Source organism: Porites lutea, chromosome 1 (genome assembly GCF_958299795.1).
Source record: "Porites lutea chromosome 1, jaPorLute2.1, whole genome shotgun sequence".
In the NCBI taxonomy this organism is placed as follows: domain Eukaryota; kingdom Metazoa; phylum Cnidaria; class Anthozoa; order Scleractinia; family Poritidae; genus Porites; species Porites lutea.
Window position 1 is genome coordinate 17,493,798 of NC_133201.1, and position 15,804 is coordinate 17,509,601.

General features: G+C 40.5%; 1 protein-coding gene across 1 annotated transcript in view; it reads left to right on the forward strand.

The window, feature by feature from the left end:
* Nucleotides 1–15,142, forward strand: part of LOC140925514 (uncharacterized) — a 41,667-nt gene extending 26,525 nt beyond the window's left edge. Inside the window, 14 exon segments of the mRNA XM_073375460.1 lie at nt 699–978; nt 1,735–1,854; nt 2,407–2,433; nt 2,436–2,550; nt 4,130–4,254; nt 4,967–5,071; nt 6,322–6,441; nt 7,092–7,192; nt 8,403–8,454; nt 9,229–9,342; nt 10,003–10,083; nt 12,404–12,475; nt 13,742–13,810; nt 14,352–15,142. Of these exon segments, the coding sequence (XP_073231561.1) occupies nt 699–978; nt 1,735–1,854; nt 2,407–2,433; nt 2,436–2,550; nt 4,130–4,254; nt 4,967–5,071; nt 6,322–6,441; nt 7,092–7,192; nt 8,403–8,454; nt 9,229–9,342; nt 10,003–10,083; nt 12,404–12,475; nt 13,742–13,810; nt 14,352–14,414 (1,444 nt within the window). The 3' untranslated portion in view covers nt 14,415–15,142.
* The last annotated feature ends 662 nt before the right edge of the window (nt 15,143–15,804 follow it).

Consider the following 15,804-nt stretch of genomic DNA (forward strand, 5'->3'; position numbering starts at 1 on the left):
CACACATAGCCTCGCTTTGAAACAGAGGCTTGGGGCAACTCGAAAATGGCCTTTTACAGGTCTTACACACTCTCAAACTAAACCTTAAGCATCATTTTTTTTAAGTAGATTTTGTCTCTATGATGTACTGCTTTATAAAATTCAGCATTTATTGCTAACAATACATTTTTCAATTGCTCCAATGTGGACTAATTCTGAATTCAACTTTGACTGCTTGCAGTCCGCCTTTTCCCTTACAATCCTTCCAGTTCTTATCCCAGTCAGGGCAATTGCAAACGACGTTGCGCCCTCGCGTGCATGGGTTACGAGTATAGTTAATTTGCAATGAACACACAGACTACACAAGATCTTTTAAAGACTGCGATATAAGTTTAAACACTTTTTTTTTTCCAAAAAACACATATTTTTTACCTGTTGTCTCCTTCGATGGCCTTCAAGAAATAATGAATTTTTGTTCTTTTTTGTAACATCATTTATTTACAAATCGGAGAATAAAAGAATTAGACTACGCGCAGTCTCTCTTTTTTCTTGGTCCGTGACTGCTCGCAGTCTATAAAAGAATAAAAATAAGTGACATTCGAAAGAAAAGAATCCCAATAGGTTAACTAAATAAGTGACATACAAAAGGGAGGGGCTGGACTTACAAGCACGTAGCCTGCTGGGACCCAGACCCCTGAAATATAATTTTTTTTTTTTAGACGCGAAGCGACCCAAGCTAAAAAAGAGGCTGAAAGTCAAGGAGATGTGGTACAAGCATTAAGAAGGGATCTGGCGGGTGCTGCAGCACGCATGTCTGATATGGCCGGCGAGTTAAGCGATAAACAGAAACAGAAACTGGAACAATACGAGGAGACGATACTAGAGCAAGACACTGAGCTGGAAGAACAAAGAAAACAGCTCGTGCAGCTGTCTGCATTGGTGGATGAACAGCAAAAGGAGATTAACTCCAGGGAAGACAAACTTAGTGAACAACAAAAGGTATGTGACGTTTGTAAGATATGTAACTCTATTGCTAAGAGTCTTCATTGGTGGTGATGTAAGACCATGAATAACCCACATATTATTATGTTTAAAATATCTTGAGTGCTGTCCATATCAGGATAATATGATTCAAGATCCCTCGGGTTGCCAACCGCCGCTTAATTAGCTCGGTTGGCTTAACGACGGTCTGCCGAGCGGGACGTGGCGGGTTCAAACCCCGTCCGGACCGACACTCGTGGTGGTCGTCAAATAACTGAAGAGAAAGTGCTGCCTTTGGTATGTCATTTGCAAAAGGATAAGGAGAAAAACCGTTTTCTCTATATGGCCGCAGCCCTTTGTTCACATGAAAACTGTGGGACTTTTTTTATTGTTCATGACATTTACCGCACTACAGGAAAAAACGTTTAAACTGAATTAATCGTTGAATTACTACAGTGCAAAAGAAATAAAGCAGTACAACAACGCAATTTAATTAATATAAAGTTAACTTAAATTTTGTTTTTTTTGTCATGAAAACTGTGGGACGTTAAAGAACCCACACATAAAAGTGCATTAGAATCTGAAAATTAAACTTGTTGCGAGGAGCGAAACGAAAGGTAACAGTAAAATAAAAAGCCGGCAAATCCCGTAACAGCCGCGTAGATAACGTTGTCTCTCCCCGGTCTTTGCCCGTCCTTTTTTCACCGTAGTTTTTCTATTCGATCGTTGCAACTCAACTGAGAGCCTGAGACTGGTGTTTTTAACTTTTCCTAGGCGTTAGTAAGGCAAAAGCGGGACACGGTCAAGAAGGGAACTGAACTGGTTGAATACAAAGAACAACTGGCCACAAAAATTGACGAGCAGGAGGAGAAGATCAAGATGATTGAGAAAGAGGTGACAATATTCAGTATTCAATACGTGTTACATCGTGATAATTATATTTGCGTTTCACTAATATGATTACAGTTAACGTAAAATCAAGCTTTCAGTACTTGAGGTTTTAGCATTGATTAAACATTGCGCCGTTTATTCCAGGTAGTCCGTTCCGTTCCGTTCTTGTTTAGTTACTTTTATTAAAATGTCTGGTTTACTGCTTTGTGTCTGCGACCTTTCATGCAAAGGTCACAGAGGCTTTGATTAACGCTTCACCAATAAATCCCTTCAAAACTTCTTAATATCTCCGATGTTATTAGAAATACAGTTTTTAGAGTATGAAAAAAAATCTCCTTCAAATCTACATTTATCCATTTAATTCTTTCTTTTCCATGTCAGTCTACTTCGGACTTCGACTTCCTGTTTGTTGGAATTTCTGTCTAGCTTGTCACGCAACGCGAAGCTCCAATTTTGTCACGCACCACTAAAGAAGCTTTAGTTAATTCGCCATCAGTTTAATTGCGCTAAAGTCAAGTTTAATCTTTTTTACCAGTTATTTGGTTTTCTCTACAGAATCTCATGACAGGTGAATTACACGCTCTTAACTTGGACTGCGATGTCGAGGAGAGAGACATGAGCTAGTGATAGCGAGGCAAAAAGAGGCTCTGGCGGAACTTACAGGCCGAACAAAAACACTGGAGCAATTTAAACCACCACGTAAGTCTTGAAAGTAAATCTGTCTTACATGATAGACTGACGTCTTTGATCGCAGGGCCTAAACAAGAGCTTTGACGAAATCCACATGGATAAAAAATGTACATAGCTTTTTATAAAACTGAAGCGCAATCACATTACATTCATTCTCCAGTCTGTTTCAAGTGACAAAAGAGCAGAAGATTTGGAGTGAAAATTATGCGAAAGACGTCCCTTATTTTCTTTTGTTGGCACGTGAAATGGGAGATGTCTGCACGCAAACTATGTCTCCACTTTTCGGGAAAAAAAACTCTTGGGTAATAAGCTAGATTGCTACACAGCGGTTTTTTGTGTCGTCACGCAACGCTCCTGTGTAGCAGACTAGTAATAAGCTTGGTTGCGTACAAACCTTGACAGTAGCCTGATCAAGGCCACCGCCCTCTTTCCCAGATCGCGCGCCGTCTTATTTTCGCTTGGCTTGTGTTTATTTGACGAGGTCCCTACATACTGAGAGTCTGGCACAGTCTACCTTGACGGTGGTTGAACCATGAATGTCGCCAAAAAATTTTTAAAAAAGAAGTGATACGCAGCTGGGGCTAACCAGGCAATGATCTCCACCTTAAGTCCCCTTTACACAGGCAATTTAAAATCGGGCCTAAACTTGAAACTTTTATCGTGCCTTTGGCCTGCGTTTCAAGCGTTTACTACAGCTATGTTCGATTTCAAAAAAAGGGTCGAGGAGTTCCTATCTCTTCTTTCCCCAATTTTCCTCTGTCAAGAAATTAATGATGGCGGCTGCAGCAATACGATCATAAACAAGCAGCTTTTACCCACTCTAAAAATTCGTCTGCATCGCAATTTAGACAACGGTTGGCTTTATATACTAATAAGTCTTTTCCGTGTTCCACAGATGAAACCTCACTTTTAAAATGAGGTCAAATTGCAAAACCTTTTTTCGTGAAAATGACTTTCATTTGCATTAAAAGTCATTTTCATTTTAAAAGCTTCGCACTAACGCTCGTTTGCAAAGATAGGTAACTTGGAAATGGTCTACCGTGTGGCACGAAATTTTTGCGGGTTCTAATTTTTGCGATTTTTGCGTTTTTTTTTCAGCGATCCGCAAAGATAAGTTCCCGCAAATAAAAATTACCGCAAAATTTTTTTCCGCGAAAATTTACTCCAGATTAAATATTCTCTAACTTAAATTCGCTAAGAAATCGTGTCTGTTCAATTGCAATTTATCTCTTTCGTTCAGAAACAAAGCGGTTTACAATGAAATATTGACCGACACCGTAGTATTGTTTGAAAATATGCATTTCTATTGCACGTACTCAATAACAACGAAAATATTGTCAATGCTGGGTATTGGGTACTTTCTGAAAATCGCAAAAATTAATTCCCAGCAAGAAGAACCAATCTGTCCTAATCGGAAGAATTAGTTCCCGCAAAACACAAAAAATCACCAATCCGCAAAATAAACTGCTGCAAAAATTTCGTGCTACATGGTATCTATTGCTGGCCCGTAACCTAGGCTTCGCCAGGGACACGTTACGTGTAATAGACGTATTTCTAGTTGATAAGATGGTTTTTTTTGTTATGTTAGTTCCAAATCATGAACAAGCTTTACAGCAGATTGTTGCTCTCAAAAAGGAAGTCAGTGAACTAAGGGCGAAGCTGGCCTCCCAAGAAGAGGACTACCACAAAAGTGAAGGCGAAATGCATGCTGAGGTAACAGACGGAGTTCTGCGCTTGCGTTTCCTCTTGACTTCATATTAAAAAGCGAGGTTCTTTTGGCGCGTCACGTATTCTGTTAGGAAGGATTGCGTGACAAAGGGTCCCGTGGTCATAGCGGACTACGCGTAGTCCCTGGTTCTTTTCTTAGGAATAGTAAAGCAAGCGAGTTACTCAAGCGCGCGAAAATCACGACCCGAGTGTCACCCTCTTCGCGAGTGGCGATTTTCACGCGCGCTCGCGTTATTCGCTTGCTGCACTATTCCTGAGTACATTTGAATATCAGCGTGGCAGGCGAAGGGGTAGGAAAAGAGAGGAAAAGGGAGGTTTTCCCCCTCCTCCTCTCCCCCCCTTTTTGTGCCTGTCACGCAGGCTGTCACTGAGAAGAATGATGGGCTACTCGTAGTCCACGCTAGTCAGGTCGTTTGTAGAGTGAGTCCTTGCAATTATTTGCCTTCTATACTTTCACAATAATCATTTTTGCTCACTTGAAAGAGTTCAAGTATGATCCAGCAAACTGAAGAGGCTGAAAATAGGATAAAAACTGTCATGGGCCATTGTAAGAGTGTGTCATAGATCCTTCTTCCCCTATTTATTTCAATAACTTAATATTCCGCGAATGAACGTTTACAGGTTCAAATGCTATAGCATGCTCTCCATGCCGTGATAGTCGTTTGTGAAATGCCTTATATCTGTTTCCTTGTCACAGCTCAGAGTTCGTCGTGAGCAGGCTTCTGCCAGTCTCGCTGAAACCGATTTGGAAAAAGGCGTTCACCAGCAAACAAAGGAAGCATTAGATCTCAGTGAAAAGACGGTGAGTTGATTTTAATATAAACACGAAGAAATTAGTGAGGAGTATAAGAGCTTGAGCAAAAGCGTTTTTGAGCGACCGAAATTAATCGCTTGACGCTAATAAATGTACTGTTGTGAAGTATTTTGAAAGTTATTTTTAAGACGGATCTATCTTATTTTTAAGTTTAGTTTTTGTTTCGTTAAGTCTTGGTTTTGTCCACGCACTGTTTTCCTGTTTTGATCTTTTGTTTTTGCTTGTATTTGAAGTTATGCTTAGCTCGCGAATTTACTTATTACCATATTAGGAATGTTACAGGTGGTCGTGTTTGTGGTGTTAGAGCTGACCTTCGTTCTTTGGTAGTTATCAGTTGCGGCTGTGCGTAGGCTAGTCTGTTCCCTGACAATGGCAAACCTGTTGTAATATTAGTGATAAGAAATACAGTAGAGACTCTTCCGGTCAGCTAAGCCAAACATGTCCAGCTTTGGCTATTAAAACCGCTACTATACTTGAACTGGTTAATAGAGAAGAGTAGGAGGAGTAGAGTAGAAGTAGAGTAAGCAGAAGTTGTAAGAAGATTAAGAAGAATAAAGCAAGATGTAAATCAGATTCCTGGAACCTCGTCGTGTAGCGAGTGAGTTGCTCGAACACACCCCCACAGTACGCTCCGGTCATCATTTGCTGTTAAAAAACCACTTAGCATGAGCGCCTTATTAGCAGCTTTTTGCAGAAGTAAATACAAAGACGGGGTTATCTGTCAAGAGTGCCTTACTGCAAATAGTTCACATGCTATGTTATAATATAAAGGTGAAATATGGTCTTTCATGTAAATTGATTCAACTTTCAATGTTAGATGATAGAAAATAGTGTCGGTTCATCTTTTTTTCTAAAGTAAAAGAAACTAAAAGATACCTAATTCGTTCCATGGAAAGAAAGAACGAAAAAGGAAATGAATTATCAAGATTACTACTACTGCCCTTCACGCACGTTTTTGTGCGCACGCCAGTAGTACCCTCTACCGTTCCCTTTCGAACGCCTGGCACGGTACCAAACGCTGTTCGAAAAATTAGCCCGCGCTCCTCTGGGGGGACTGAGAGAGTGGCGGAAATCGAGTCCATTACTTCGGAGGCTGCAAGACTATTCTTGCGTCGTTTTATTTGAGCGCGTCACTCCTCCGTCCTTCAAACACGCAAAGAAACAAGTTTTCAATTTCAGTTGCGTAAGTCGTTATTTTTCCAGGCTTTTTGAACTGTAACTGTTTTTTCTTTTCGCAGTATCTGAAGTTGGCTCGAACAATCGGTGCACTGCTTGAAATAGACTCGTTACCAGGTTGTCGCTCAATGGCGCACCTCCCAGTGGAGGAAAGAGAGAGACTGGAACTAGACAGGACCAAGGTAATTTGAGTTTCAATTCCTGCTTAAAAATACGACCTGTGTATGCTGTTACATGTACATGTGTCTTTGTTTCACAATGCTAGGATAAAAGTACTGAAGATACCACAACACGTAATCGTTAAAAAAATACCAATGACACTTAAATAGTCGAAGCTTTCTTAACGGACGCTTGCGCAAGAGCTGAGGACGGCTCTACTTGTAGTTGGGTCGATCAAAAAACTCTCATTTTACTCGCCATTGAAAATGAGTCAATAGCGCCTCGAGTAAGATCTGCGATATTTGTGTTTTAAATAGACTGCTCCAAGCGTGTGATAAAAACCAATTGACGCAACATGCCCTGAACCTGTGCGATATGTTTTGGAAGATCATTTCAGTTTCACTAGGCCAACAGAAAAGAGATATTGAAGTTGAATTTCTTAGTTGAAAGTTATTTTCCTTAACCCATTCGCAGAAGAATCAACACATAAGTCAACATATTGTAATTAGGTGATTCATTGTTTTTCTTCGTCTATTTCCTGAGTGAGGGGATAGTTAATTGTTTTGTTTTAGTTTTATTTCATGCCTGGGTTCCCTTCTTTTGTACCCATTCTTTTGAGTGATTTCTATGAAGTTTTAATTTTCCCTTTAATTTATTTCTCTTTGAATATCAGGCTGTGGAGCTGATGGTCACTAAAGTTCAACAGATGAACGATCGAATGGAAAGAAAAGTCCAGCTTCTGGGTTCTTATGAAGATGATTTGGTGCATCTAAGGTAAAGAGACAAGAAACAAAATAAGTAAATAAATAAATGCACTTTATTTTAGTGTCAATGCATTTAGAACGAAAGTACCAATTGTGGACGCTATTTTTACGTCTCCTACTGGAGACGGGACCGCCATTTTACGTGGTCATCTGAGCCACCCGACGGTCTAGCCGCTCGCACTGCAAAGGGAGTACCTTCATTTCTTAGTCAATTTAAGACCCTGAGTGTTGGTCCGGTCTCGGGAATCGAACCCGCGACGACCGCGACCTCCCGCTCTGCAGTCAAGCGCTCTACCGACTGAGCTAATCCTGCTGCGGTTATAAAATGTCTTATAAAAAATGCTTTTAATTTAACATCACCTTAGACCGTTCACAGTCCCCTATTTTTGGTAAGATGTTAAGGGTCGAGCTCTTACCGGTACGGGCGACTATCTGGGTCTCATATGTACCGAGGGTGCGGGCTTCGGGGTCTTCGCCCCTTAAGTAGATTTCACGCTCATCCCAAGACTGGACTCGGAACATTTAAAACCAAGATGGCCGCCTGATCTCGACGATTTTACGAAAAAATAGTTGACTGATAACAGTCTAACATCACACAATTGTTCTGGAACGCTAAAACCCAGGCAAATATCCTGAATTAATCCTGGATCAATTCCATAATTCTCATCGCCTATGTCTTATAATGGTCTCGGTTATAAAAGGAGAATTTCAAACGATAAAATCAAAGCTCCTGTTACATCTTGTCGTCACAGCCTCGTTCTTCTATTTTCCTTGATTTATAGATTGTTCGTAGACCCCTATTTTTCAGTAGGATCGTCGAGATCGAGTACTTACCCTTGGGGGCTTCCAGCTTGGTTTCAATTGTACTGGGTCTGGCCTGGGGATTTCCGTCGAGTAACAAATCTACATAGGGGGCGGGGGAAAGTTTAGGAGGAGACGAGAAAAACTTCTGTTTTTCTCCCCTGCATCCCACCACCGCTAAAACCCCGACACCACCCGACCCTCGGTATATTCGAAACCAAGATGGTTGCCCGTAACGGACTCGTAACGTTAAGTGCTCGGTCTCAACGATGTTATGGCAGAATAAAGGACAGTGAACGTTTAGAAGTCAGGGTAATATGTCGGAAAGGTAAATGTGCACACCTATTTAAAATAAATAGATGGAAAAAGTGAAGATTTTTGTTGTCGAATTACGCGAAATATTTCGTCCTTTGTTTCAGAAATAGTGAGACAGTGGCAGGACAGAAAACGGCTCAAGCTACAGGACTTAAGGTTGGCGTGTTGCTCGGATATTGTTAGTTGCAGTTGTGTAGACCGTGTCCTTCTCTTCAATATAAGATGATGTAATATCTGTTTGTAGCGCATCCCTTAGCCTTCGCAGCTGGCGGGATTAGCGGGAGTGCTGTAGTTTTTTGGCGGCAGAGCCGCGTGAAGATTAAGAACCCTAGCAGCTTTACCGCTCGCTTCGCCAATAAATTACCCCAGGCACAAGCATCCCGCCAGCAACGCAGGCTACCGCATCCCTCTCTAATAACTTTGTTGGAAGAGAAGGCTAAATAATGGGATCAACGTTAAATTTACCTAACCTAAAAACTCTTTGTTTACGACTGTTTCCATTAAGGCTCTTACTGACAAAGGACATAAGCGTTAAGCCGTGAAGTTATTGCCATAAAGTCTGTACAGGGTCATAGGGAAGTGGATTGTATGATTCATTCCTTTTATTGGTTAATGTGCAGGGCCCAGTTATTAGAAGGCCAATTAGCGCTGAACCGAGGTTATATTTCAATTCGGGTTTCTTTTTCTTTTGATCAAAAGCATTTTTTCGAATAATTTTATCTATTCCTTTGAGAGCATCCAATCATCAAATTATAACGAAATTTATTAAACTGAATTTGATTTTTAAGCTTTCGTATCTGAATTCAAATTTCCTACTTACCCTGGGTTATCTTAATCCAGCTTTGAACATCCCTGCCCAGATTACATTAAAGCTGTTTTTTTTTTTTACTGGAATTTTTCACTCTGATTTTGTCGTATTGTACCACATAGATGGATGTTCGAAATCGCCAGGAAGAGATCGCCTACCTTAGAGCATCAATGAGTGGATTAAGAGACGACCTGGATCAACAGCAGAGACTTAATGTTTGTTTAAAGGAAAGAAAGGTAAGATGATTGTACACTTTGTACACTTTTTACACTTAATGTGCAAGAACCAAGTAACCGCCTTGACTGACAGTTCTACTTCTATTCTACCTGTGACAACAGGTAAATCAAGCTCACAATAAGAGCTCGTAAGCAACACTACCTCACATAGCTAATTAATAATGGTATTAAATACGACTGAGTGGAGTCCAATTCGGTCGTTAATCATACGAGTGATAAACCCGATTTGTTTAATCACGAGTATGATTACAGACCGAATTGGACGACACGAAGTTCTGTTACCAATTACCCATGACTGTAACAAATTTAATCAAAGCACGAGAAATTCCGAGAGTTTTTTGCTAGCAGGGACAAAAAAAGCCATTTAAGCGCGCGCGTGATGGCGCGTACTGTCCAATTACTTAGGCATGACGCGTACTGTCCTATTAGTGCTGAAATCGGTACAATTGATAGCCAATCAGATTTGAGGATCGGCGGGGCTAAATGCAGGGTGCATTCGCAGGTCAGAAAACTGTCCGCGAGAGAAAAACTAAATGTGGTATCCTTCATTCTCGTATCCGATCTACTCTCACTTGAAACACAGAGAGTTTTGAAAGGTTTGTGAAAGAACCTTGTCGGCAAAAAACAACTAACTTTGTTGGCTTTTTTACTTGTGGCCAGAAATTTACCATGGATATGGATGAGCGTGATACAAAGAGACAAACACATAGCTGTTACATGGACGAACACACCAGATACAAGGTGCTGATTGATAAGTATACTATATAATATACAGTAAATATTGTTTCACTGTCCATGCACTCCTTAGTTGTGGCAAAGTTCCCTTTCGTAAACGGTTGCTGCCATTTTTAAGACACTTGTTAGGACATTTTTTAGCCGTGATTGAGAGTGTTTCTATTAACAAGAAGGTCAATCGTGACCCAGGGTCGAACCCGGACCTTTCGTATCCTAATCCTTCTCCCTTACCACTACACTACAACACCGATTCGCCAAAATTTGGAAAAATTTAAGTACATAAACTAATAAACTGTCTTTCTTAAAACTGATACATCAATAATAGGTGACCCTAGCCTTTTCTACGACTATTCAAAAACGCAATGTATAGGTTTAACCAGGGCTAAAAGCGAAGCTCTCGTTAATATACTTTTTGCTCCATTGAAATTTTATTATTGTATATTTGTTATTAGTAAAATCCAACTAGTGGTCTATTATCAATGCTGTGTTCTGATTGGTTGAACTACTACTAGGCTTTATGTTATAGCCCACTAGTAGGGAAAAGCGCCGGCTTTGAAAACCAAAACAATGGCGGCTGAATCGCGTTTTGCTAGCTAAAGTTGTTTTGTCTCGATATTTTTGACCAGCTAGTTGGATTTTACTAAAACAATTATCCCTCTCGCCCTCATGGCCTCTGAGTCAATAGCCCATGAGGCCGATATTGACTCAGAGCCCATTCGGGCTCGAGTCATAATTGTTAATTATTGTATATTACGACAGAATAGCCCCGTATAGAGGAGTCGTAATAAAGTGTATGTTATGTTATGTTATGAGTTACTCAAACAAACAAATGCAATCATATAATGCTAAACGGTGACGGCAACGAGAACGGCAAAAAATATCAATTGTTCTTATTAGCAAAAAAAAAGCTTTGCAAGTGCAGCACGCTTTTTTGTATATTTATTTGACGTTGTTTTGCACGACGACAACATGAAACGTCCCAGTTACACATCTTGTATAGGAAATGTCGTATGTGCTCACTAAAATTGTTGTTGCTTGTGTCCTTGGTCGCTTTTTTTTTCACTGCCGCTCATTGTCACCTCGCTGGTCGCTAGCATTTCTCATTTTCTCACCGCCAACTTCCATGTTTTTCTTCCAACGAAATTCGTCTCTTTTGTTTTGTACCTAACGCTTTACCTCTTTCCCTGTTATCCACGCCAGTAAAGACAAAAAAATGTAGTCAGACTCGATTTTGTTGTTTTTTTTGAGGTTCGGGTGGCCATGCGATGACCCGCCAAAAAACCTAGTGTTGCATTTGGGTTGCTATACCTGATGATTGAATTATTTCACATTGGTATACCTGTGGTGCGGACGGAACACGTACGGTCACGTTATTTCCAAATTTTCTCGTATGCGTAGATAACCAAATTTCCTTACTCGTAGTGCTCCACAGCGCGCTAGGCTTTTCACAGTCCCCTATTTTCCTGTAAGATCGTCTAGATCGAGCGCTTTGCGTTACGAGCGGCCATCTTGAATGAGTGTCAAAACTACTAAAGGAGCGGGGGGTGGTTTGGGAGGAAGCGTGAAAAATAGGGGGACTGTAATAACATCACTGCAGCTCGCGTTCACGGAGCGCGTTGTACCAGCAACGCAGGCGTTTGATTGTTCATTAAACGATACATCTTAATTTGCCTTGACAACGGGTTTTGTTTAAGTTGCCGACAGTGACAAGTCGCTGACAAGTCGTCGTTTCTTTTAAACGTACGCTTTCATAACACATAAGGCACATCTTGCGCAAACATACGAATGATTTTTGGTATTTTGCGGATGAATCACGTAAGCCAACATGCTTTTGAATCAGCCCGGCCAGTGATGTTATTACAGACCCTCTATTTTTCTTTCTTCCTCCCAAACCGCCCCCCGCCCCCTTAGTAGTTTTGACACTCATGCAAGATGGCAGCCCGTAACGCAAAGTGATCGATCTTGACGATCTTATGGGAAAATAGGTGACTGTGAACAGGCTACTGCGCGCACTCTCCTTTACTTCTGGCCTTATTGTAACTTAATTAATCCGGGGAATGTATTACATGTACCTTACCAATGGTAGCGTCGACCGTTAAAAATGGCAACGACCGTAACGAAGGGGAAATTGGCGTCGTCGTGATTTGTTACCTTTAGTGAATGATTATGGAGGTGAGTCAGATGCCAAGACAAAGCATCTATAATTCTTATTCTGCCTCAGCCTTCGGCTCAATTGATAACACTTTCCTCGACCTTGATTATTCCGAATATCCCAGGAACATCATCCAATAATTGTTTATAATTTTGTATGTAATTTCCGTTACAGGAGGAACTTAAAAAGAAAAAGGCAGCAGAGAAACTTAAGAGGAAAAATTACGAAATAGAGTCACTCAAAAAGGTAAGAAATGTGGGAGATTTTTTCATGTATTTACGGTATGATGTGGTCGTCCTGGATTGGTAATATTTAATTCTGTAATCTATAACTGACTTCAATTAGCTTTACTTAATTTCATACTACATTACAGAAGAAGATCGGCGACAACATTGTTGAGACATTTTCCTCAAATGGTGTAACTTCGGAGAACAAAACAATCCACACCTCTCCTCTGTCCCCTCCATTCAAAGTTGGGGTGTTTTATACTTTCTACAAGTAACTTGAACAGCAACACAGCATTGTACCGAGGGGGTGGCAAAAAGTTAGACAGGCCCTTTAGGGCAAAGTGTCTCAATTAATTTTGTCGCCAATGGTAGATGGAGAGTAATGCAAGTTATAAAGTGTATCTAATGAATAATGGTAAAAGTAGAATTTTATAAAAGCTTTTGAGAATGTGTGTAGTGGCTACAGTGGCATATCGTGTAGAGATAATGACCACACAGAAAATAAGAAAGATCTGTTTCAGCCTCAAAGTGCCAATTCAGCCCTGCAGGCCGATGTCTGATCCAGCCCCTCCTGAAGTCATTCAACACAGTTCAAGCGAAAATAGCCCAATCTAAAGGCTCTTGCAGCCTACGCTGGGGCTCATTTCAGCCATTGGGTCCAAATCAACCCTAGGTAGCTGGACTGTATTGGCCCTGATTTATGGGAGCTAAAGTAGACTCAAAAATAGGACTGTATTTTACTTACCAAAACGGCCCCATTTTTAGGGCTAAAACAGATCTTTCTGATTTACAGTACACCTACTTTATAACTGAAATCCTCTCTTGCTGAAATGCAGAGGGAAATTTGGTTGAAGCCTTGTTTTTCGTACATTTCAGCATTTTCCCCTTAAAATCTTGACGAAACTTCATTGGGTCTAAAACTGCTGAATTAAAATTTATGGAAGGTGCTAAATTGGTCGCCTGTGTACAGCCCCGCCTCCTCCCTCCTCTTTTGCTGAGGGAAGGGGCGTCTGTACACGGGCTACTCAATGTGCTGCTCTGTCATTGGTTAAGGCGCGGCGTTTCTAAGATCTCTGCGCGCCTTCGTAACTGTGGTTGCGTTGTCTGTGCTAAACTAAATCTGCCTACTTTTTTACGTGTAAACTCTTTTCTTCCCCTCTTTCGTCAATTCTCAATTCACCCCATTTTCCCTAAAAATTCAATCTCGATGCCCCTATAAATGACTACGCGTAATGTGAACGTGTAGAAGCTAAGGTGTCTGAGGTTGTATTTTGTTAATTTATAGGAACTTATATCCGCTGACCGAGAATTGAATGAAACTGCAGTCAAGTTGCAACTTCTTGAGTCCAGCAGGGTAAGTGGAACTCTGTTTTGAACATGTATTAACCTTCCTTAGCGGACATTGTTTTGGCTCAAAACATAAACAGGTTTTCACAAAATTGAACTTTGTTATCTCTGACAACACATAGTTCCATTCCCGATGTCAATGGTCATTAAGGGAGACTAATACCAAGAATATTGTGTTTTTTTTCCTTCAATCTTCTTGATGTGTTTCCCTCCGTGGAGCAGTCATATTTGACTAAGCCATTTACTGGTAGGCGTGTTTTAGTTACTATCATTCGTAAGTCTACCATTTCGTCAAGCCTCTGAAGTCGCCGAAGCCCGAACTTCTGGACCAGTTAAACTTGTTCTCTATTGTCAAACTGGTTTTTCGAGTGTGAGCATCTGTTTATTGATAAACCGCTGCACCCGTTGTAACAAGCGCAGACGTGGGTTGGAAACTGTGTCTTAGCAACAAGCAGCACATGCTCATGCTTACCCTATTAATGCAGTCTTTCCAAAGGGTGGAAAATTAGAAATTCGTGACAAACGTATTCGTTTTTATTCTGTTTCAGAATAATCTAACGTCTCGCAGTGGTCCTAGTGAAGACAGCGCTTTACTAGATTATGATGAGTGAATGAGTTACTGCATCTCCGCTACACGGGACTGACGAGTATGAGCCCACGATACCATAAAGGTTGTTCACTCCCTCCGCTTAGTATGATCAGTGGTCATACACGCGATCTGCGCGTGCCAAGCAAGCAATCCGGCGTGATATTAGTCGTATCCACAATAATTCTGAGCGGGAAGTTTGCCTCACATCATGGGAAAAACTTTCACTGTTCTTAATACTTGAACATAGTGTAAATAAAATGAAAAACATCAGAATATGCAATCATAGGACAAAAGGACGATCCTGTTGTTTTCAATGGCAACCTGGCTTGACTGAAAGAGTGAAATAGAGTGTGTTAAAGATTATGCAGTGTCAGTATGTTAAGCCGAACCCCTTTAGATTAACTTGTGTAAATACAAACGAATTTATTTTAAAAATAAATAATCGCGACTGATAACAAAGGTGATGCACAGCGAAGTTTTTCGCAGATACTATCAGTTTGACCAATCAAGTATAATAACGCACAGTTTCTCGTTCCCCCTTTTTTTTAAGCGGCGGTTGTTCACAAAAACAATTCAAATTTGTTTTTTTAATTCAATATTTGTCTTTTTCCGTTTAAAGCCTCCTCATAAAGAATTGTTTTGTTATGAGCCAGTTTTGCCTTAGTTTCTATTTAATACCTGGTTGTCGACTCTACATGTACGTACCTTTTTCCCTAGTGGAGAAAAATAAATTGATATATGAGATCTAAAGAGGATCCCCCGTTAATTTATAACCCTCTGGCAAGTCCTCCGTCCCCAAAAAAATTCTATCATAGCAGATTTTATGAATTGACGTCTTCGTTTTATGTCTGTAAGGTATAATTTATTACGGCCACGTTTTTTGCATCCAGTGGATGTTGGACATAAGTTGTTTTCATTTCAAAGGTGTTGGAATGGAAAATGACTTGTTGTCCAATACTTAGGGTGTGTTCGATTGGGAAATCTGGATTTAGATTTAAAATCCGGATTTTGGATTTGCAATAAAACGCCAAATCCAAAAACGGATTTCAACGCTGAGAAATCTGTTTTTGGATTTCCTATTTACTGTTCGATTGGGAAATCCGAAAAGGGATTTGAAACTGACTGTCCTTATGAACAGTGATCTTGCGCGCGCGCATAATAAGCAAAAAAAGACCGCCGTTCACGAGAACAGTTTTGCAAATCCGGGTTTCCCAATAAAACGCAATCTTATATTGGGTTGGCAGGCTCCGAGAAAGCTTCCTCTTTTCTCACAGAGTCTCAGTAAAGCGTTTTGAATAATCATATTCGATGTGTAAAGTGAGTTCAGCTCGTGACCTGCAACCATCTCTCCAGGGTAAAAGGGCTCTTCGAAAAGGAGAGTAATGTTACTTTAACACAGAATTTTTGTTTAA